Raw genomic sequence first — 24,307 nt, 5'->3', positions numbered from 1 at the left:
ATATGTACGAGTGTTACTGGGTCGTAGTCAGCATCTTTAGTACCTCAGCATATGAATGTATCAGACATTTGTCGCCAATGTCCTGCCTTCTCTCTGTGGACATTAGCCAGATGAGGAGTTCTACACTAAGGACTGTGAGCTGCTGTGCAGGTGTGATCCTCCATTCGTCACCTGCAGTGCTGCTGAATGCCCTCCCATGCAGCAGTGTGGTGTGCAGGGAGGACAAATAGGCTGTTACCCAGTTGGTCAGTAAATAAAAACTTGAAATAAATAAACAGGTTTAGATTCTGAGGTGGGTGAGGTCATCTGTCCTTTGGTCTCACGTAGGTTCTCAGGACTGCATCATCTCGGGTGACCCTCATTACAACACCTTTGATGGTAAATACTACTCTTTCATGGGTACCTGCACCTACACGCTGGCCCGCACCTGCAGAAACAACACTGGTGAGTAGAGGCCATGGATCTATGTAAAAATGTAACAGAATGCTGTATATTCCTGCATTTGGGTGTGAATTGGTTACCATTGGTATTTAAAAATGTATAACATGTAAACCAAAAAAGATGTGGCATATTGCTTTGAACACTTGTACATTATAAACGTACAGTGATTACAGTTTTTGTTCTGTGTTGTGCAGGGCCCTGGTTCTCTGTGGAGGGGAAGAATGAGGAGAGAGGAGTGTCTGGCGTATCTTACCTCAGGAAGTTGTACGTGACTGTCAACGGCATCACTGTGACAATGATGAAGAGCAGAATCACACTGGTTAGCTTGAACTACTGGAAACCCATTTTCATGCAACATCTCTGTTGATCTTAATTGTGTGAATGAAATAAGTCTTCATGTCTGTCTTAGCAAAGCTGGTATTTGTTGTAAATTGTTTATTGGTTTTCCATCATTTTCAGGTGAATGGACGGAGAGTAGCCCTCCCTCATTCCCCCTCTCCTCTAATCTCTCTAACCTTGGCTGGGCAGTATGTCATCCTCACCACACCCTTTGGCCTGGAGGTGCGGTGGGATGGTAACCACTATGCTAAGATCACAGTGCCCAGGTACTGCGGCAGACATGTGCTATAGATACTGGAGTATGGTGCACTTTTAGCTTTGCGATTGTATAGACTCTGAGACCAACAAAACCAATACAATATGATTCTTTTACTTTAGACATTATTGCGTCTTTTGGAATGATGTGCTTTGACCAGTGATGTGGCCAAATACATCATCTAGTTGAGCCAGCAGTTAAATGCTGTCAGCAAGAAAGCAGCATCACCAAGTTACTATTTATCTCTTAGTGTTTCAGATGAGTTGATGTGTAATCATTTTGGACACATCCCAAATACTTACTCATTAGCACCATTAATGCATTTTTTAAAAAATGACAATGAAGTCCATATCAGGTTTAAGTCTTGGTACTATAAATATTGAAAAAATCATGTTATTATTTCTCTTTTTCTCTTTCTCTCTCAGTACCTACTTTGAGCAGATGTGTGGTTTGTGTGGGGACTACAGTGGAAACCCCAACAATGATTTTACCAAACCAGATGGATCCCTGACTGGCAGCTCAGATCAATTTGGCAACAGCTGGCAAACCGATAAAGACGAGGATGACACGTTAGTCTCTTTTTTTGTGTTTTCCTCTGTTAAAGACAATAAGACAATAATCAACCCAATAAGCTTGTATTAATCATAGCACTATCATGTTGTTTAATTTAAAACATTTAAAATCTTTTGTTCACACCATGTTAATTTATGTACAGAAGATTTTCTGAGTATCTTTGATGTTGTATTTTTAGATGCAAGCCTGATATTGGTCCTGACCCACCATGTGACCCCAGCCTTGAGGCTGAAGTGTCTAAACCAGAGAAATGTGGAAAAATCACTGACACTAGTGGACCATTCAGGTAGGAACATTCCCATGGAGCACCTGCTGAAATTCGTCCTGTCTTTTACACTGCCTTCTACTCCAGAATAAATTATTTTTTAGATTCATGTCCTCGGTGATCCTGTAGCTCACCTGGTAAAGCAGGTAGAGTTGAGTGCTAATAGCACCACAGTCAGGGGCTCATTTATCAGGGAGAACACATATAGCAATCCTTGTCCCTTTTTAAATTTCTCTCTCCCTCTCACCTCCTTTCCCTTCCTCACACTCATAGGGACTGTATAAAGGTGGTGGACCCTCTGCCGTTCTTCCAGAGCTGTGTGTTTGACATGTGCCGCTATCAGGGACTCCAGCAAACCTTGTGTGACCAGCTCCAGGCCTACACTGATGCTTGTCTCAGTGCTGGGGCACCAATCCACCAATGGCGAGAACCAGACTTCTGCCGTGAGTCTCATCCCACACATCATTCACGGGTGTACTTGTACACTTGTATACATATTCATATTCCTGTTTCTTCATTTACTAAGCTGAAGGCCAGCTGCAAACTGCGTTTTTCATACCGAACACTTTATATGATGTGTTATTTTGCCTAAAAGGTATTGAATCTTTCTTCCAAATACTTACTCTGCTTTAACCAAATAATTTTAACAATTCTTTAACTGCTTATCATTATTCCTGAGTAAGTGTCTTGTCTCTTGGGGTTTTTATGAGAGTTAAAGCTGTAAGCTCTTTCTAACAGCATTACACTTCAAATACTTAGAAAGTCAGACATGTGCCAAAATTACCCACTGACTTGTATCTGTCTCGTGTGGTAAGGTGACTTTTTCTGTCTTTGTTCTCCACAGCTCTGGTTTGTCCTCCTAACAGTCACTACTCCATGTGTGTGAGTTCATGTCCAGAAACATGTGTGGGTGTGAGTGGTCCTCCTGGCTGTGGTGAGAAGTGTGTTGAAGGCTGTGAATGTAACCCTGGCTTTGTGCTGAGCAACAACAAGTGTGTGCCTCTCAAAGACTGTGGCTGTGTGGACACTATCGGTTCCTACCACCCTGTGAGTGTCTCACGCACATCAGTTATACAGAAAAAGTTGGAGGTTCACTAGTCAGCGGCAAAAATGATTCCTATCCCCTCCAATATAATCTCAGTCCCTCCTTATTTGTGTGGTTTAGGTGAATGAGAGCTGGTATCTGGAGGGCTGTGAGCACCAGTGTGTGTGTCTGGGTGGAAGAATCATCCAATGCTACAACACCAGCTGCCTCCCTACAGAGACCTGCCAACTGCAGGATGGAGAGTTTGTCTGCAAACCAAATGGTACAACGAACACCTACAGTTCATACATTAAATTACTATTTAAACATTTTCCTGCATGCAAAGTTACTGTACGTTTGTCATAATATCACTCTTTGTTTTATATATGCTTACACTCAAGACAGATTATCATCATAACATTCTCTTTGTTTACTGTAGATGTTATTGGTCCAGGAATCTGCTCTGTGTCTGGGGATCCCCACTATACCTCTTTCGATAACAAGGTTCATCACTTCATGGGTGCTTGCTCTTACACTCTCACCAAGCCCTGCAATGAGACCTTGGGTATGCAATACTTCACTGTTGACACCCAGAACGAACACAGGGGCAACAACAAGAAAGTGTCTTATGTGAAATCAGTCATCATCAGTGTTTATGGCATGAAGATTGTTCTGGACAAGGGCCGTAAACTCCTGGTGAGAGACATTTCAGAGGCTTCTGAACTGACTTGATTTTGTAGCAGTTCAAACAGAATCAAACATGTCGGTACTGCTTTCTAACTATTCAAAACAGCAGCACCACCATGTTACCTCTTTCCTGCAGGTAAATGGAGGTCAGGTGACTGTCCCCATCACCCTGTTGAATGGTGTTAAGATTTTCCTCAGTGGGAAATTTGTGGTGCTTGAGACTAACTTTGGTCTGCGTGTCCGCTTTGATGGAAATCACCATGCTGATGTCAGCCTTACCTCCTCTTACAAAGGCCTATTGTGTGGAATGTGTGGTACGTTAAATGTTTTTTATAAAATAATAAAAGTCCATTAGCCATTATTTGAGCCATCAATTGATTTTCGATAGCTGTTAAGGTGAATATTCCTTATGGCAAGTGCAACTGCTGTGGTTTAAAGGTGCTCCAAATCTCTTTCCCCATTAATCTCAAAGGAAACTACAATGACAACCCAAGTGATGATAACATTAAGTCAGATGGCAAGCCTACAGAAAACAGCAATGAACTGGGAGAGAGTTGGCAGGTGCCTGACAACAGACCTGAGTAAGTGTCATTACTTTTAGCCAATCAAGGAATGTGTTACATTGCTTCACCACTCAGATAGGCAACAGTGATGTTAGTACAATCGATTGAGGAGTTGTGTTGCCCAAGGTTACCCTTCTTCTTTTCAGTTGTTCCCATGGAGGTGGCAGTATAGAATGTGATAAAGATATTGAAAGTGATGCAAAAAAAAACACCAGCTGTGGAATGATTACTGACCCTAACGGTGAGAAAACACACACGTGACAGGTGCCTGTTAAATTTGCCACACGGCAAGCTGCTTGTTTGTCTCCGGCTAAGGGCTGTCCTTCCACACAGGAATCTTCAAGGCATGCCAAAAAGTCGTCCCACCCAGCCCACACTTTGAGAGCTGCGCGTTTGACCAGTGTGGTACGGATGGGTCTGCTGTGGCACTTTGCCAGGCTGTTGAGAGCTACGCCGACCTCTGTGCGCAAGCTGGGGTGCCCGTCAATTGGAGGAACAACACATTCTGTCGTAAGTGGTATTTTCTTTTTGTTATTGTTGTTTTTTCTTGGAGGGGGGGGGGGTGTCTGCAGGTGGATCTGTAGGGGTGGGGTGGTTTGCAATGGGTATGGTGTGTGCATGTGTGTGAGCATTCCCTATGCATGCTTTAAATAGTCCTGAAGTCCTGAAACTTGCAGTGGTGTGCTTGTGTTTGGAGACTGTGATTATGCTCCTTTCGTTAGTGAATGAGCAGTGACATGATTTGGTGCATGTGGTCCCGTTTATGACTGTAAATCTCTCTCCAGTGTGAACCGTTTAACATTGTAGAGCATCTCCTCTGTCTCTTTCTTGGTCCCTCAGCCATGAAATGTCCTGTTGGCAGTCACTATGAGCACTGCGGCACAGCGTGTCCACCAAGCTGTCAGGACCCAGGCTCAGCTGGCACATGTACGGAGCCATGTGTTGAAGGGTGTGTGTGTGATGATGGACTGATACTCAGCGGAGAAAAATGTGTGCTCTTCAGCCAGTGTGGATGTATCGACAAGGACAGCAACTACAGACCTGTACGTGTGAGGGGGTAGGGGAGGCAGAGGGCAGCAACCAGTTCACGTGTCAGTGGATTTATGATTACACTCACCCTCAGTGCATTCTAATGCTAATGACCTCTTCCATAATTGTGTATTTCTCATGGTTCCGCTCTGTTTACAGTATTTACCTAAGCTGTCAATTTTGGTATGTGTGTGTTCATTAGGTGGGAAGTAGCTGGTTTACTAAAGATGACTGCTCCGAGCGCTGTGTGTGCTTTCCGTTCAATAATGTGACATGCGAAGCATGGAGATGCAGCCCAGCACAAGAATGTAAGGTTCACGAGGGCCAGCTGACTTGTGTGGACACAGGTATGGACCCCTTGAGTCACAGTGCAGCATGTTTCAAACCCATTTATGAAAAAAGGGGAACATTTGTCCAGACCTGCACTGTTTCTTTGTGTATAGGTGTGGGTATTTGCCACATAGCCGGAGATCCTCATTACTACAGTTTTGATGGCATCATGCATACCTACATGGGCACTTGTACCTACACGTTGGTGGAGGTTTGTGACAGTTCCATGGTGACTAACTTCACCATTGTGGCCAAAAACGAAGAGCGTGGGCAACCAGAGGCCTCCTATGTGAGATCTGTCACTGTCTACCTGCCCGGAGCTGTTGTCACACTTAGCAAGAGCAAACGAGTCCTGGTGAGTTTGACAGGGAAGTCAGAAAAGGAATGGAGAGTAGTGGAGAGGAGGAAATGAGAAGAGAAGTAAGATGGAAAGATGACCATAAAATAGATGCATCGAAATGGTTGGCATGAATATTTTTTTTACAGTAGATAAGGAAGGTTCTGACCATATATTCACGTCTCTTCCACTCTTTAGCTGGATGGGCAAAGGATCCGTACTCCTATGGACATCACTGTGGCTCAGGCCCAGGTGTTCACCAGTGGAGTCAATAGTGTGCTAGCCACAGACTTTGGCCTGATTGTCCAGTTTGATGGAGTTCACCACATAGAGATTACCGTGCCTGGAGACTACTTCAGCAAGGTGAGAAAACATGCTGATGTAATGAAATAGCTCCTTTCTTAGGCTAGCTAAAAGAGCCTACAAGAAGCACTTGATAACGCAGATACTGTGTAGTTAGTACATGGGAAAGCAAAAATGGATAGACAAAAGCAGGATTACAAAAATTTTATTTTAAAATTCTGAACTCTGGTCAAATTTCATCATAATCATATTGGAATCATATAAAAGTGAAGCATTTTCAATCAGTTGTAACCAAGATTCACTGTTCATTCCTCTTCACACTTCTTTCTCTTACATGTTCTTTGTAGGTGTGTGGCATGTGCGGCAACTACAACGGCAATTTCAGTGATGACAACTTGATGCCCAACGGACAGCCAGCTAAAGATGTCATAGAGCTGGGTAACAGCTGGAAGGCAGAAGGGGACAGTGACCCAGGGTGAGCGCTTGAAAAACTTCAGTATAATAGAGTACAATAATCTTAAAAACTGTAGATCAGTACAAGCAACAGGGTAAGACTGCTCTCTGTCTCTACTGGTGTTAGTAACTATATGCTCAAAGTAATGCACACATCAGAAATTGCAATCAGGCTTCATGTTCATTCTAAATAACATTTAAAAAATGCAGTTATTGCTTCAGGTTTTTTTTTTCAGATAAATACGTCTAACTAAATCATTCTTATCCCAGTTTTAACCAAATTATTATTCAGACAGAGTGTTTTTCAGTAAACGATTGCCTCAGGATATATTATTTAAAGCCACAGTGTGAGCCACTGTGCACCTCATTGGAACATTTCATACTGCTGTCCAAAGTGCATTTTAGTCTGCGGTGCTTTGTGAAAATGGCCCCAGATCATCTTCCCTGCCTTCATTGGGGAAGTTTCAAACACAAAGGAGTCAAAAAGCCAGACTAGAATGTCATCACGTGTCACTGCAAATTCTGGACAAGGATGAAGTTACCTCTCCTGGATGAATCCCCACTTGTTACAGTCTTGCTAACGAGGCAGTAGTCTAGAGGGAGTGGGAGTAGTAACAAAAGCTAGTAGGTAAGAGACAAATTGCCCAACAGGAGATTTTCTTATACAAATACACAAGTATAGTACATATAGATATAGAACCCAGAGGTACAAGCAGAAAAGGTGAAGAATAATGGTGGAGCTATTCTTGCCTTGGAAAGAGAGTAAGTGCCCAAGAAAAGGACATCATAAAACTGAAGCTACCCTAATCCGCTTTTTTAAGTGTCTAGCCTAATTTCTAAATAGAGAAAAATTTCTAAATAGAGTTAAAACTTACCCACGTGATGGAAAATGTAGATGCGCACACAATCTAACTGGTTCTCAATCCAAGAGTAATAGTTTAAGGAGAGGAGTGAGTGAGAGAGAAAGCTAGACATAGAGTTAACAAACAAGCAAGTAGCAAGTATGAACAAAAATCAAACATGATAAATAAACCAAGTTGCATACACAGAACAAAGACGTGTCAATAAACCACCAAGATAGACTGCCACTCTCACTGCTGTGCATCTTTAAAGGGGAAGCTCCACCTCTTTTCGTTGATTGTGTCCCCTGATTGGTTGGGTGACAGCAAGCTTGGAAAGCTAATTAGCAACCTGATATACCTATAGAGAGAGACAAGAACGGATGCAGAGGAGAGAAAAGAGGAAACACAAGCGGGCGCACTGACAAATGTGATGAATTATGTATGACGGATGAATTTAAAGCTGCACAAGTGAAAAGAATTTACCACGTGTGCAAGTGTCCTGGTACTTCTGGGTCAAATGGTTTTAGTCTGCATAAGAGGTATGCTAAATATAGTGTACTTCTGTATCTCTTTGGGGAAAAAAAAATTCTAACACGTTTCACATCTTAATGAAAAGCAAAACACAAACACTGAATGCAGTTGAATTCCTCAGGAATGACGACCTTGTCTGTCTCTATGTGTTCCTCATCCATTCATTATTTTTTACCTTTATGCTCTCTCTCCATCGCTGTCCCTGCAGATGCCAGCCAGACATGCGGCCCGACATCCGCCCCAACTGCACAGCCGAAGAAGAGGAAGTTATCGGGGCTCAGTGTGCCGGCGTGCTCCTGTCCGACCGTTTCAAGCCCTGCCACACGTTCATCCCCCCAGAGGCCTTCGTTGGAAACTGCATCTATGACATGTGCGAGTATGGCGGTATGCAGTCCACGCTGTGCGACAACGTGGAGGCGTACGCCCAGGCCTGCCAGAGTGCCGGTGTGACCCTCAGCTGGAGGAACAGCACCTTCTGCCATGAGTCTCCCCAAAACATACTGTTCCTTGAATGCCTTGCAGATGCATTCTGGAATAAGGCATTGAAATTATATGTGCATTTATGGGCAAAATAAAGGCAGGATAAGGGTCATAGTGGTTCCACTCTTTTACCTTCCACTACAGCTCTCCCGTGCCCACCGAAAAGCCACTACTCGGACTGCGCGCTGCCGTGCCCCCCCACTTGTGCAGACCTCTTCCCCATCTTCTGCCCCCTGCCACCCAACAGTTGCGTGGAGGGCTGTCAGTGTGACGCCGGCTTTGTGCTGAGCGATGGCAAGTGTGTATTGCTCTCCAACTGTGGATGCGTCGATGACAAAGGACAATATCATGACGTAAGTGGCTGGGCAGACAGGCCTGCGGTGTGACCAGACAGAGCTTCTTCAAGCCCAGCTTCAAAAACTGGGCAGTACTGTACTTTGCCTCAGCATGCTTTTTTCTCCAACACAGTATTCAGCTCCCATGTAGGAACATTCCACACAGATTTGTCATTAGAAGTGTCATTACGCAAAATTACAAAGCCCAAACAAGGTGCTTCAAAACACTACCTGCTTCTGTGGTGGAATTTTGAATAAACAACAAGTCAGACGTGATTAAAAGAATAATTTAATAAAGAAAATAAGACATACAAAACACAGCTGTGTGAGAGCTAATGCTCTAAAGCGAAAGTTCTAAAGGGGTAGACTGACTCTGTTGCTTATATCTAAACTTCATATCCCCCAGGGAGGGGTGCTCGGTCATCCTATTTACCCATTTCCTGCTCCTTATCGCGCTAAACACTTTTGCACATATCAGGATGCTCTGTTCCACCAGGACAGACACAGTTTGCTAGTTCCTTTTTATCAGCATTAGTCGCACGACACATGCAAGATCACGAAGCAGCTGATTCAGCAGTCGTTTTGTTCACACAATATACAAAGACAGAATGTGCAGACTAAACTATTCATATGGGATTACATAGAGAAAGGATTAACATGATTATATATGAATCACATGATAATACATGATCGAATAATATTTTCCATCACACTTCATAACAGTTGGGCTCTGTGTTTTAGACAGTGTGCTACAGAGGCAGAGACAGAGGACTAGAATAATGGCAGCGTTTGTTGCAGGTCGGAGATTCCTGGGTGACAGAGCACTGCGATCGGAAGTGTGCCTGTACTCTGGGAGGAGTTCTCTCCTGCAAGGAGTTCCAGTGTAGCTCCAGTTCCGTGTGTGCCCTGGACAAAGACGGAGAGCGCTACTGCAAACCTGAGAGTATGTCCTGGCAGCTCATGTGATTTCACTGTTTCTGGCTATCCTTACCTGACAGAACAAAATTCACTGCTGTGTCTAACGGATAGTCATACTGTAATTGGTTTTTCATGTCAATTCAAATATTTTTTCAGTTTATCATGTATAAAGTAGACATCTGCAAGTATGAAGGTTTTTATCCCTAATCTAATGCACATAACCCTTATTAATATAATCCATCGGTCGAACTGGAGAAACCAGTGTCATCTTGGCATGTCAGATATATTTTGCCGTTCTAGAAAAGCTGTACCACATACCTCCGAAACAGATCTCTTTCAGTGCAGTCTCCCCCCCCCCCCCACCACTTTCTCATTCATAGGTTTTGACAAGTGCACAATTTCTGGAGACCCACACTATCACACCTTTGACAAATTCAGCCACCACTACCAGGGCCCATACACATACATGCTAAGCAAGGATCACAATCTGCCCAGCTTCCTCACACCCTTCACCGTGAGGGGCAAGAATGCCCGCAGGGGGGGCAACAACCACATATCCTTCCTGCATGAGGTCTACGTGGATGTGTATGGTGTTAGCGTTCGCATGCTACAAAAGAAGGCTCTGCTGGTAAGAAAGTGCAGAATTTGGGGGATTACATGCATACAAATAAAATATCACATACGCTGTCATAGTCTCTTCAGTAATGGACTCTTCTGCACAGTTAGTAATTATTTGGTATGAGTTCCACATATGTTTTTTTTTTAATGAATTTCCACCATCTAGCTTACTCTGGGTTCGGTGTTCTTTTTCCCAGGTTGATGGTGAGCGGGTGTCCCCTCCTCTGCGCCCTATGCAGGGTATGCAGCTGACCCTGAACTTGCACTACATACAGCTCTCCACTGACTTTGGCCTTACCGTGCGCTTCGACGGGAACATGCAAGGGGGTAAGTGTGGATGGTTGCACACGTCTGTTCACGTCACACCCACCGCACGTCACACAGCCTGCATCAACACCGACTCATTTCTCCACACAGAGGTGATCCTACCAAGCACATACAGGACACATGTGCTTGGCCTGTGCGGGAACTACGACAGACGCTCCAACAATGAGTACGTGAAGCCTGACGGCAGCCTGTCCCGCAACCTCAATGAGTTTGGAGACAGCTGGAGAGTGAGCGACAGGCAGGGGGAGGAGCTCCGCACCACAGATCTGCCCCAGCATGCCCACCTGCACAAGTGTGTGAGGCAAACTCCCAGACTGTACTTCAGTCACAGCACTGTCAACTGACCAGCAGCTGCTTCACTCACTGACATTTATAAAAAATGCTTTAAAACAGATTACATGTAAACATACTTTGCAGTATATACTATACATCACCTCACACATGCACTATACAGTATCTACAGTGATTAGATTTTTTTTTAAGTTCATTCTCAAAGATCAGTCTTTCTCCATCCCATAATCCCACACCAATCCAATAATCACTTCATATTCCCTTCCTGTAATTCCTATCTTCTTCCCCATCACACTTTCTCTCTCCATCTCAGGAGGGCAGTGGAAGAGGAATTGGACTCAGGCTTTGAGACACAGGGCTGCTCTGACGCTCAGCTAGAAGAGCTAAATGGGGTGAACCAGTGTGGAGCACTGAGCAATCCTGAAGGACCCTTCTCTGTCTGCCATGCCAGTCTCGCCCCTGATACATACCAGAAGTGAGTACTTCTCCTGCACCACTGTAAAGAGCTGCACCAGCAGAACACACGGAGAGAGACTTAGAAGACTCATTTTAAAAGTACTGGTAGTTGTGCATGTGTGTGCATGCACGTGCATGTGCGTGAGTGTAGGTATGTCTAAGGTGATCTGCACTGAATGTTCTATACTGAATGTGAAAGTTAGCACTTACTGAACTCTTGCACACACTTCTCTATGTACACTTGCTCACTTCTGTAATTGTTAAAAAGCTATCAAGTGGTTGGAAGAGGATGTTTTTCGGTGTGATTTAAATAACTAACAAAACCAGATGTGTGCCTCATAGCTCTGACATTGTATGCATGCATGTGTGTGTTGCAGGGACTGTGTGTATGACCTCTGTGCAGATCAAAGCAATTCCACATTACGCTGTGCAAGCTATGCAGTTTATGCCCTGGCTTGTCAGGAACAAGGAGTTCAACTTGGGTCTTGGAGGCAAAAACTGGATTGTGGTATGTCCTACATGCACACACATTTGAAAGTAATGTAACTTGAAACACTAATAAAACTAGGGTGCACCGACAGCAAACATGCATACACAGAATAAACAAATACATAAATAAGTAATAGACATAGTATAGTGTACTGTACATATTGACAAGTGCCTTACCCCCACAAATTTCAATTTTACATAAGCCCATCAAACCTGCTGACGTCTCCTAACCCATGAATATATCACCCTTTACTTCCTGTGCATATGTAGCTCTGCAGTGTGCTGCCAACAGCAGCTACAGCACCTGTATGACTGCGTGCCCAGCATCCTGTGCAGACCTAGCAGCACCCTCAGAGTGTGAGCAGAGTATATGCGTGGAGGGCTGTGAGTGCAATGCTGGATTCACCATGAGCGACACCCAATGCGTTCCTTTCAACGAGTGTGGCTGCACCTACCTGGGGCGCTACTACACTGTAAGTCCCCCAGTCGTGAGTAGATATCTCTGCTGTAACGATTTGATTAGTATTGACAGATGTATTTATGTACGTGGTATTCAGAGCAACTTCACTCTAATGTTCTTATTTTTTTCCCCTCTCTGTCACATGCGCTCATGCAGCTGCAGGAGAAGTTTGTGACGGAGGACTGTGCACAGACTTGTGAATGTTCCACTACTGGTGCAGTTTGTCAGCCCAAAGGCTGTACAAAGACACAGGTCTGCACTATCTACGCCACCAAACGAGACTGCTATGAGAGTGAGTGTCTTCTTTTAAATCACTAGCAATGTACTACATACAACCTCCACTATACAGGACTCAAACAGCATAATTCGTCTGAGACTTTACAGGGAATGTTAAAGAAACGCAAATGTGATTTCCTTCTCTCCCTTTCAGTGAGTCCGTGTCTGTCCTCACCATGTCTGAATGGTGGCACCTGTGAAGAGTCATCGACTACTAGCTACAACTGCTTGTGTCCAGAGGGGTTTGAGGGGACCAACTGTGAAATGGAGAAAACGCACCCTTATAGCAGTTTAGGTAAAAAAATAAATAAATAGATAAAAATCATAAATCATTAAAAAATCATATCAAAGATTTTAAGGCTAGCGTTTATGCTGTAGTCATTGTTTTTGACAGATCAAACAACTATTATACTCATTGGCGTCTTGGTACCACTCGCCATCATCATTATTGTTACAGCGATTGTGTGCGCCTGCAAGAAATCAAGGTATGCTTGCAACTGAAAACAAAAATACACTTTGCACAGGAAACATAAAATTACCCAAGACAATTAAACTTTGTCATGAAAATGTAATAACTATCTATATATTATTCTAAATGTTGTAGCTATACAATATACATAATTACCCTTAAACAAAAGCCAAATATCTACATATTAACCTTGTAATTGTTTCATTTATAATCCAATGTGCTGGAGAACAGAGCCTAAGCAACAAATTGGTCATACTGTCCAGACACTTATAGACTGCTCTGTATATCAAGCCTAAAAATGTATGTTGTGGAGGAGTAATTTTATAAAAGTGAAATGGGGTTGTCTACTCAGGCACAGAAAAAACAGCTTTGATACTACTAGCAGCCACAACCTGCCACTGCAAAATGCAGGTATGTGCTACTTTTTTCCCAGGCATGTTTTTAAATATGGGGAAAATGCATAATTTCAATAATGCACCTAACTTTTCAAACACTTCTCAACAGATTTCCTCTCTCAAAATGTTGATGACCATAAGAAGAGCGCAGACAACAGGGTGATGAAATCTTCCAAGTTCTAGAGTAACCTGCCATTCTGATTTGAACATAGTTAAATTTTTTATTTATTGAATTTTAATGTAATGCTGTCAATGGAATTAACACTTGAACAAAGTAACTTCTGTGAATATTTTTAGTTTTGTAATCAGGTTTTAGTAACTTATTTGTATACACTTCTGTAATTGTTGGTGGAAGGTGCAATAGTCTAATGTCTGCACATCCCTTTCATAAATGAAATAGTTATGATAAAAAATAACAAATTTTTAAAGGAAATGTGAAAATTATACTATGCCCAAATCCATTTATTCAGTTATTTCAAGTGCAGTAACTCAGTACCTGTTGAATATCACACACTTTCACAAACTATAAACACTTTTTGTGATTTAAACACTTTAAATAACAGAGTAAAATTCAAGACAACTTAACATATATGACATATAAATATGACATATAAATGATTCTAAAACTTTAACAGATCACTCACTTGACATTTCATTTTCTTTCCAAGAAAACAATAAGTTAAAACAACTGAAATAAAGTGCTTAGATGATCTTTAAAAAAAAATCAATAACTCATTAAGAAATGCTTCAACTTGATGTTACTGATGGAATATATAAAAAAATTATAAAATTAACAAAATAAAAATATGCTCAGGCTTCTGTAAAGAGCATGTTTATGAAGCAGTACTATGTTCCAAAGCTTGAAATAGATCAACCCGCAATCTATGGGTTTGTTGAAGTACATTTTAAATAATACAAATATTGCAAAAACATAGCTTTTCTACCCAAAACAGCACATGTAGTGAAAAAAGTGAAAAAAAAAGTGAAAGTGAAAAAAAAAAAGATTCCTATGAATGCTCACAAAGCAATGAGCTCCGTGCAGTTGGTCTGTGCAACATGGAAAACATGGAGTGAAGCCTTCAGTGAACATACAAGCAAAATACACAAGAGTAAGCACTGAAAGTGAACATCATGGTGCTGATAGTGAAATAGTGTCAGCATATTTAAATGTGTCGCTACTGTTCTAAAGACCTGGCTTTATAAAGACCTGGTTCAATTTTCCAATGTCAGTCAAGTTGATTATACATTTGACTGAAAAGAACTGCAAAAGGAGTTTTAAACAGGCAGCTTCACATGCAACAAAAATTCTTAAGACTCCAGTGGGCTGAGACATCCATTTGGATCACCACACATTGCCAGTGCATGCAAATCTGTCAACATTCTAGAGCGTATAATAAAATCAGTCTTGAATTGACTATGACATGAAGTGTAGGATAAAGCTATACGACGGCTACTTGATTATCATAACAAAACAGAATGGTGTTGGTAGCCACTGTTCTACCATGAAATGATGAGATCATATTAAAATTGAGTATGCGGGGCATAAACACACATAGCTTTGGCAGATTCAGACATGAATTAAGGAAAATATACTGAACAGAAGAGCAACTTTCACCATATACCGCATGTGCAGACATGTACCAGTTACGGCAGAATAAACAGCAATCATCCATTTCAGGAGTACTCAGGAGAGTGCAGTATGAAGCATGGAAGAGCAGGCACATAATAAATCAAAATGGTGTCAGACAACAGCAGTGAGCGCCAGAACGGATGGTAACGCGTTTTAATCAACTCGCCAAGCATTGGTTGGTTTGTGTGCAGTAAAGAGTGTGTTCCTATTTAAATGTCAAGTATTATTATAAAAGGAGATGGCATACGATGAAAATTACTGTAAACAAACCAAAAAAAGGAATGATACTGTCAATCATCACTGGGACATTCCATAAATTAAATTCCAATTTAAATGTGGAGTTATATTTTCAGTGTGTAACAACCTGTACTAATGGAGGTCACTGTTATATAGGATCATTACTCATATGGAAGGACACACTAGACCACAAAGCTCACTCGACAAATACTAGTTTAGGTGCAAAGTCAGGATTACATAAATGATGATTTTGGTCTTTAGGAGTGACATTTCGCAACCATACTGGCTGTAATTGCTAAGCCATCACCATGAAAGTCAAGGAAAAAAGTCAGTCTGAGCACTCTGCTGTTGAGCTTTGGACAAACACCAGCACTCTGCGTTAAACATTACATACTAGCAGCTTATGTCAGGGACAAGGGAATGTGGGGACAAAAGAAAAACTAATTCAAATAAAAATCACTGGAGTGATTATGCTATGGCTTGGGGCAAAGGAATGAAAGTGGATTTTAAAAAATACAAGCTGCCCCGCCCCAATTAAATAAATACATTTACATTCTCATTGTAAAATAGTCTGAAGGAATAAAAACATATTCACTGTAGAAAGCAAGAGAATAGCAAATGTAATACAGAACAGTCGGTAAACGCACTGACAAACATCAGAAACATACTTTTAGGCAGGGTGATGTAATTCCCCATTACCTCTTGTCCTTCCTCAAATCCAAATCATTGCATACTCAGTGAAGTGCATGCAAAAATAAGCTTAAATTCAACAAGCAATTCAAAGCATGACCTAAATTAAACATCCTGTAAATAAACTTCAAAAACTCACCATTTACAGTAAATGCACTTTTGTGTGTGTGTTCTCATTGTGTGTGTTCTCATTGTGTGTGTTCTCATTCTGTTTTCCATCTGTCTGTCAGAAAGCAGTGAAAACACAATTTGAAATGAGATGTTAGACCTTAATCCACAGCATGTAAACAAGGAATGGATGCAGAATAAAATGAACACTTAATGAATCCTTAAACATTACTGAAACTACAAAGACACCGTCACTGCCATGTTACACTGAGTACCATGACATGTCTTCAATAACATCAATTCAAGTTTTTTTGCAAGCCATTCAATATGGCTTTAATTTCAAAATTATTTACAGTTCCATCATGACACTCCCTGTCATTCCCAGTGATGTGTACGTATTGTATCTGCCCTGGTGCCTGTGCGTGGCCGTTAGGGTATACATGTCTTCCTATGTCTAGCCATGTGACTCCAACACCAGCACCTTGCACTCGCGCTTGGCAATCTTGTCAAGAGACAGAATGTTCCGGTCAGGTGGGAGGTAGAGTGGCCGGCCCACGGGAGAGCCGACCGGGGGCGTGATGGCCCGCCGCTCCATAACACTGCCTGTCCTGTTGGGGGAGGGGCCGGGGGGTGGTATTTAGTGTCTCTTGGAACTTACCCACATGCTGCATGCTCACATCTATGCATTTGTGTGTGTGTGTGGTTTTCTCCATACCTGGTGAGGTGGGACTTGGAGGGCTGTTGATGAGAGAAGGACTGGGAGCGGCCCAGGCTCAGGCTGGCCTGGTGGCGGTCCAGGATGTCCCTGACAGCAGGGCTGGACGGACTGTTCTTGCGGCTCAACGGCCGGGCTTCGGGGGGCGGGTTGGACACAGACGCTGTGAACTGAAGCTTCAGCTTCATGTGCTGACTTAGCTAAAAGAGAGTGTTCATGGCATACCAAAGGTCAGGGGAAGCAAGGTTGCAGTTTTGCATGACAACGAGCTGTGGTTTTGCAATTAGTGGTAAAGCATGTGATGACAGGCATCTGGTCCACTCACAGGGTATGCAGAACTGACTATTTCTTATCTGTTCTACCTTTTTCTACCATGCAAATAAACGATCCTAGCAGAGTGATTCAGTTTCGAGCACCGTCAAAGTCTACAAATATTATGTCTATAAATCTATAAGTATTCAAATTTGTGTGGCCTTACCTCAAATAGGCCTGCTTTGAGAATCTGGAAGGCCACTGAGACAGAAAGAGTGCTGCCTTTGCGACAGTATCCAAGGTTACTAAGAGGAGAATGACACACGACTGCATTTACTGCCGGATCCTCCTTCTGCCCGCGACCTAGAGAGGGGAAAAGAAAGATCCAGTGTAAAATCAATGAGAAAAAATGAGCACAAGAAATGAGAAATTATATTTACAACCAAGGAATCATCTCCAGGGTCATTTTACAATGATTTGACACCTAGTTTATGTCCTGCACACATTTAACCTTTCTACCACCAAAGTTTGCATCAAATGTTTTTTTAGTACTGCCACCACTGTTGAAGCAGTAAGGCTGACATCAGCTCATGTGATACACGTGGATTCTCACTGCTGCAGTCACACCCATGATCCCTAAATACTAGATATAGATGTTTTCAGCGCTCTTTAACACTCAGCATTTTACAGTCTTTCACTGTGATCTTCAACCTTCAACATTTTTCAACCTTGTCTCACTCATATTTCTCTAATTACAAACTTGTTAATAACTTGCTAATAACATACTTTTCATTTTGTTTATTGCATTTCCAAGTTACATTTTTCCCATTTATTTTTTCATTCCACCAGTTTTTCTCTTTCTTTACACCCTCTTTCTGCTTCGCTCTGTTTAGCACCCCACACCTCCACCTACAACCATCATTATCATCTACCCACTAGTCCATGCATCAACTCAGCCATTCGGCTAACTGTCAAGCACCTATCCACCCTCCTCCATCCATCAGTCCTGCTGTCCTGCCATGCTCCCTGCTTCCCTCCATGCTATTCCCTCACCCTCGGGTGTCCAGACAAGGCGCACAGCTAGGAAGTCCTGCAGGTTGTTGAGGAGAGTGTAGCGAACCCGGAAGTGCTCCCGGGCCCTGACGGCGCTGGGGCAGCGGGCAGTCATGACGAACCGCGGCCGGTCCAGTCTGATGCTGGGCAGGCTGTAGTGGGTGTAGATGGAGTTGGTAAAAGGCAGCTTGGACGTGGACCACTGCAGGACTGCTACCAGCGGCACCTCAAGGCCCTGGAATGTGCACATGCAAGTTTGTTTAGTATTCCAACAAGTGTGATTCTTTAGATGAATGTATGGCATTGTTGTTTGAGGAGTCATATAGTGAGGAAATACATTTATGACTGAATCATTTGTCATCACTATCCTTCATTCAGACCTCATTTGAATCATCTTGGGCCTGGTCGGTGAGCTGCAGCTGAAACAGGAAGTTCTGCTCCTCCAGGGCACTGAGCATGCTGGGAAGGTGGCTAGACTCACTGTCCATTCTATAGAAAGATGCCATGGCAACTTCACCTGACTGATGGCTATAGCAGGACAGAGGACAAAAACAAACCAACCACAAACATAATACATTATATGACATACTAAAATATAACATTTTTATTATTATTATTATTATTATTATTATTATTATCATCATCATCATCATTATTATTATTTAAAGGGTATTTTCCATAAAGATGTGATGAGATATTTATTTATTTTGCTTTAGTACACAGAACACATGTAATCTTCACTGAGGACAATGAGGCCACTGTTGAATAAACCAAGACGTTTACAGGTAATTTAGTATCCATTAGCCTTTGCTATATATTAAGGACAAAACAGAGGCACTATGGCATGCACAAGGTCAAGCACTAAGCACTAGGTGAACTGAAAGAGAGGTGTGTCACACCAGATAAAACCCAAGATGCAGGTTATACAAAGGAGAATCTTAGACAGACAATCTGACACCTGGTAGCCGGAAACCATACAATAGGATCATATGCAGAAATATATGCTAGGCATACGGCTGGACACCCCTAAGTGCAAACGGCAGCAACCGCAGAGAGTGATGGAGAACACCAAGGCTAAAATCATATTGGACGTCCAGAATCCAGACAGATAAACAAGAAATGGTGACCCAACAACACATTGCAATAGTTGATTAGATGCAGAAAATAGCAGTGGTAATAGATGTGGCAGTCTCAAATGATGGAAACATCCAAAGGAAGGAATATGATAAGTCAGAAAAAATACCAGGGACTGAAATAAGAAACAGAAAGAATGTGGAAGCTCCAGCAAAAATGACATCGGTCCCAGCTCAGAAGAGTACAATCATAGCACATACAATACTGGCACAAACACACACACAGCACATATTTAGGTTTACCTATAGAACATATCTTTATACTGGTGTTCAGTAGTTAAACATGGTTAGTTAACTTGACAAACTTTTACTATGGAAATGAAACCATACCACACATTGTCAACGAGCAGTACTGATCCATCAGGCATCATGGGTAAATATGAGGCATTGAAATTTGGCAGGATTCTAACGTCACGCACACAGACCTCCTCCTGAGAACTCCCGTTTAACACTGAGAAACACAAACAGGATATGGCATGCACAGAGACAGAAAGTCGCATTAAATAAAGCAGAAAACAATCACCTTAATATCATGAACAATGGTGTCCCTTATGTACTACAGTATAACAATGCTTTGTAGAAATAAATACCTGTGTAGCCATACGCTTTTTTTTCTATGGCTGCACAAAACAAATATGTAAAAGAAATTTTAGACTAAGCTACTTAAGGACAGCGGATTGAACATAGTCCCTAAAAAACATTGTGGAGTATTGTGTAAAACCCAAAGAATTAAAATATTTCCATTCTCAATGCTCCCCAGAAGACTGGGTGTAGTAGGCCTGGGGAGGAATATTTCTATGATAACATATGAGAGGTTTCTCCCCTCCCTTATATCTGATACTCTCAACGGGACGATTTAATAGCATTCACTCATAAACTGTAAAACAACACACTGCTTGCTAATGGTCAGGTTTCTTTGGCTTATACTCATATATTGCTGTATTTGCATTACACCTTGCAAACAACCGTGTCTGTAACAAATGAAAACTACTGTAATCCTTATTTTGTGGAAGAGTCATGATTTATGCCATAGTAGCCATAAAACTACTTCTTTCTTTCTTCTTCATTAAAAAAAAAAAAGATATGTGAAAATCTGCACCATGTTGCATGCGTGTGGTTTTTCCTGTGCTGGCAAAATGTTTTGTTGACTAGCATTATGCAAAAAAAATTACAGTAATTAGCATTCTACCATTATTACACATTTATAATAGGTGATAATGAGGTAAAACATTTTCCAAAAGCACCTTTGAGGATAGTCAGATGTCTTCCAGACACAGTCATCTGCTGGCACTTCACTGTGGGTGGAGGGAGGACGTTTAGGGTGGTGCTGACTAGAAATGGAGACGGGAGACAAAGAGGTGATTACCTTCCTCGCGAGAGTCACAAATAAATTTGTTTTGACCTTACCATTGCAAAATGTTAACCATTCTTTAAGGTACACAAGAACAAAAAAAATTCTAGAAAGCCTTTAGCTGAGCACACTGTTAATGGTTTGCAGGAGCTCCCAGTTTGAAAACATTTTGAATTTATGGCATTTAGTACATTAGGAGTGAGTACAACTTGGGCAACTGAGGGTTAAGGGCCTTGCTCAGGGGCCCAACAGTGGCAACCTGGCAGTGGTGGGGCTTGAACCAGCAACCTTCTGATTATAAGTCAAGTACCTCAATTACAAGGTGAACAGAAATCCCCAGCAGAAATATGGACTACCAGCATTTAAAATCAATACAATGAGGATGGACATCACAAAACCAGAAATGTTGATGAGACCATGTAACTGGTGGAAAGTAAGGGCCTACCCTGGGCTTTGAAGGGGTTCAGGTCCTGGCGAAAGGTTTGGCAGGGGCTCTTCTGCTGAAGGATGCGGAGATAGCCATGTTCCTGGATCTCAGCCTTCTCCTCTTCCTGTTTCCAAACAGTCACTATGATCTGGACAAAGAACAAGTAAAAAGTAAACATACGAACAGCTAAACAAACATTTGCCAATTGTCACCCCTCCCATATATATATATATATTATATATACACACATACACACATACACACATACACACATACACACATACACACATACACACATACACACATACACACACACACACACACACACACACACACACACACACACACCCTTGTGGGAAATTGTCCGTTTTTTGTCAGTAAGACAAAAAAGGGCCTTTTTTGCGGTCAGATAGCAGCACTGATGGACATAAATAACAAAGTGGTTGCACTTGATACTTAACGGCTCTGTAATCCCTGACCCAAATGTAAAATAATTTGTTTGTAGTAGCAGTTTGAAGACATGTCTTGCTCATGGAATCCAGTGAACATTAAAACACTTAAATAAATGTTTTAACATTTGTAATGATGTAATTTGGTGAAATAGTTTTGGTTATGTTGCGAGACACATAACATTACCCACAGTGCACAATTTTGTTGAATATATTGTTTTTACTCTGTTGACATGTTAAAGGTCATAACCTTTTTTAGAACAAAGGACCCTTTAGAGATACCTACTTCTTGAAATTTACAAAACCTTTCACATAAATCCAATGTACACAGGTGCAAATACAGCCAAATATGAAGGAAAGGCGAAAGGCCTGTAGCACTACAAAAGGGAATGAAGCACTCAAAACACCTTTTTCTAAAGTGTCTTATGCTGCCGTGCACATAGACATTGCAGCATTCAGCTCACCTCTACGTGACACTGGCTTTGGGCATTCAGCTAACATCTCTGAGCACCTACAGATCGGAGACTCTGAGAAGCAGCTACATAGTCCCAGCCCTACTGTACAGCGATGATATACTGCTCTTACCTTCACTTTCAGTGTGCTGACTGGGAGCTTATCCAAAGACACAGTCAGGGGGAAGATGACTTCATCATTCAGAACAACTGGCTCATCTGCAGGTGACTGAACATCATGCCAGTTGGAGAAACACATCATACAAAGGACAGCACATGTGTCAAAACCACACACAATTCTGCTCATTAAAGATAAACTGAAGCAATCAGACATCTCCATGAATACAATAGTTCTTCAGCTGAGGTCAAAAACTGGTCAAAGCAACAGTATACATTATTGGAGTACAGTGTAGGCCTGCTAGGTTTACTTGTCTTTGGAGCCGCATTTTAAAAAGTTTGCACAAAGGGGTGTGACTACAGAGTGACTACTGCCAAGCAAATAGTACACAGAGTTCAGGACTTCAATCCGAGAGGCTCATGCATGTAGTCATGTTCATATTTTATGACGTAGGCCCATAAGTGTTTTGTGCAAGAGCTGTATAATAGACTCAAAGCAGCCTGCATTACCACAACTACCACAAAACTGTAATTACTGTTTAATGTCTTTCTGTTATTTGTTATTTAAATAGTTGTGTTTACTGTGTACATATTACAAAGTTTCTTAATGAACAATTTAGAAAGCAAAATGGATACAAGAACCTCAACCACGTCATAAAAAACCTTAAAGTGCTTTCTTTAGCTTATCTTCTCTCTCTCATATATATATATATATATATATATATATATATATATATATATATATATATATATATATATATATATATATATATACACACAGTTAATCACAACTTCATATTTTTGATATGTTGTATAATACATTGAGAAACTGAGTTATTCTTCAGACTTCAGACAAAGATAAAGTCTTTAACATTTAAGATGTGTCCCTTAGACTCTCATAATGCAGATTGTAGCCAATGTTTAAACCTAGGTCGGAGATTTACCGTTTATTTGCCAGTTGTTTTAAACTTAACATAGCTTTGGGACGTAGCTAAAGTCTACAGGAAACGCCGACACTTCCTAGTTGGGTCGCATATTATTATTTTTATTGCCTTATGCTTTGCCCACCTGCAAAGGAGCTTTGCGAAACTCCCTCACGCCATTACCGGGGCTGTTATGGATGAGGAGCGGCTTGCATCCTCTGAAGCCTCGGTGCCTGGTGCCCCCGCGACCTGTGCAGCCCACGTCTCCCGCGTCTTCGTCGTCCGTGTCGTCCACGCACTCTTCGCCGCTGCTGTGGTAGTCGTGGTACAGCGGCGGGGCTCGCTGCCTGCCATCGCCCGGACAAACGCTTGCAACGGCGCAGAGGGAGTCTGCCAGCTCCCTCCAGGAGCGGCTGCTCGGATGCTCCGTCCCGCCGGTGTCGACGGCGCCCGCGACATTCAGCGGACCCGACCCGGGTACAACATTCTGCGACCGCAAAACAAGCAGAAAACGAACTGTTTCGCCGAGGTAGAGGTGACTACGACGCGGAAGAGTGCGATATCGAGCAGGATCCGACAGGTCCGAAATGGGAACGGCAGGAAAATACATAAAATACTCGCATTGCGACTCCATCATCAAAACCATGGCTGTGGCCAGCTACCGTATCACCAGAAATCCGGAGCACTCGCTAGCGACCGAGCGATCCAATATATCCGCTTAATCTATCCAGCTAGCAGGACAAAAATGTATCCTCCGACCAGTCACCTGAATCAGCCTACATTCCCTTTTGAAAAGTTCTGTGCGCATTAGTTATTTTAAATACATGCAAGTAAAAGGTATCCTATTTTGTGCCATATCGTTTGTCGGCCAGCTCACGCAGAGGCAACCTATATTCAAACGATCCTAGGAAATATCAGTCGAACCAAGATCTAGACTCCATGGAGGGTATGAAAATTAGTCAAGAGTAGTCGATTATAGAAAAAAATGAACTGCGATAACGTTTATCAATTGTAGGCTAAATATAGTATAGAGACGTATAATGTAGAAGAGATTTTCAAAAGAAAAAAATTATTACAACTTCATGAAGCCCTAAACTAAATTAAATATATTTTCAATTACTTGCCTATAGCGTCTGCGTTGGTACGTACTACTGCGTAATATACTAAACAGCATTTTTACGCATTTAACTTACTTTATTCGGTATACATAAAGACAGCCATTTTTGTTCATGAAAGTATTTTTATTCCATTCAACTACTAAACCAGCTCCAACACAGACCCAC

The 24,307-nt window shown here is 42.0% G+C and overlaps 2 protein-coding genes across 2 annotated transcripts in view; one reads left to right on the top strand and one right to left on the bottom strand.

Annotated features, from left to right (window-relative positions):
- Positions 1-13,832, top strand: part of zanl (zonadhesin, like) — a 62,343-nt gene extending 48,511 nt beyond the window's left edge. The window contains 33 exon segments of the mRNA XM_035519973.1: positions 107-245; positions 328-444; positions 636-760; positions 901-1,046; positions 1,462-1,605; positions 1,788-1,895; positions 2,148-2,317; positions 2,719-2,921; positions 3,040-3,181; positions 3,338-3,594; positions 3,722-3,899; positions 4,058-4,166; positions 4,295-4,389; positions 4,482-4,658; positions 4,989-5,191; positions 5,380-5,524; positions 5,621-5,862; positions 6,043-6,207; positions 6,495-6,622; positions 8,182-8,417; positions 8,598-8,806; positions 9,587-9,731; positions 10,087-10,334; positions 10,522-10,651; positions 10,742-10,943; positions 11,256-11,417; positions 11,776-11,906; positions 12,158-12,360; positions 12,504-12,639; positions 12,778-12,918; positions 13,018-13,108; positions 13,445-13,503; positions 13,597-13,832. Coding sequence (XP_035375866.1) covers positions 107-245; positions 328-444; positions 636-760; positions 901-1,046; positions 1,462-1,605; positions 1,788-1,895; positions 2,148-2,317; positions 2,719-2,921; positions 3,040-3,181; positions 3,338-3,594; positions 3,722-3,899; positions 4,058-4,166; positions 4,295-4,389; positions 4,482-4,658; positions 4,989-5,191; positions 5,380-5,524; positions 5,621-5,862; positions 6,043-6,207; positions 6,495-6,622; positions 8,182-8,417; positions 8,598-8,806; positions 9,587-9,731; positions 10,087-10,334; positions 10,522-10,651; positions 10,742-10,943; positions 11,256-11,417; positions 11,776-11,906; positions 12,158-12,360; positions 12,504-12,639; positions 12,778-12,918; positions 13,018-13,108; positions 13,445-13,503; positions 13,597-13,670 — 5,160 coding nt within the window. The 3' untranslated portion in view covers positions 13,671-13,832.
- Positions 13,833-13,922: 90 nt separating this feature from the next.
- map11 (microtubule associated protein 1) lies at positions 13,923-24,127 on the bottom strand. The gene is made up of 10 exons (XM_035519999.1): positions 23,170-24,127; positions 22,118-22,213; positions 21,102-21,231; positions 20,550-20,636; positions 19,636-19,756; positions 18,553-18,700; positions 18,173-18,407; positions 17,346-17,482; positions 16,868-17,067; positions 13,923-16,760 (listed from the first exon to the last, which is right to left on the bottom strand). The coding sequence occupies exons 1-10, from the start codon at positions 23,668-23,670 to the stop codon at positions 16,607-16,609; spliced, it is 1,809 nt and encodes a 602-aa protein (XP_035375892.1). The 5' UTR covers positions 23,671-24,127; the 3' UTR covers positions 13,923-16,606.
- Between the last annotated feature and the right edge of the window lie 180 nt (positions 24,128-24,307).

This window comes from Electrophorus electricus, chromosome 19, assembly GCF_013358815.1.
Source record: "Electrophorus electricus isolate fEleEle1 chromosome 19, fEleEle1.pri, whole genome shotgun sequence".
Classification (NCBI taxonomy): Eukaryota; Metazoa; Chordata; class Actinopteri; order Gymnotiformes; family Gymnotidae; genus Electrophorus; species Electrophorus electricus.
This window is presented reverse-complemented; position numbering and strand designations above follow the sequence as displayed.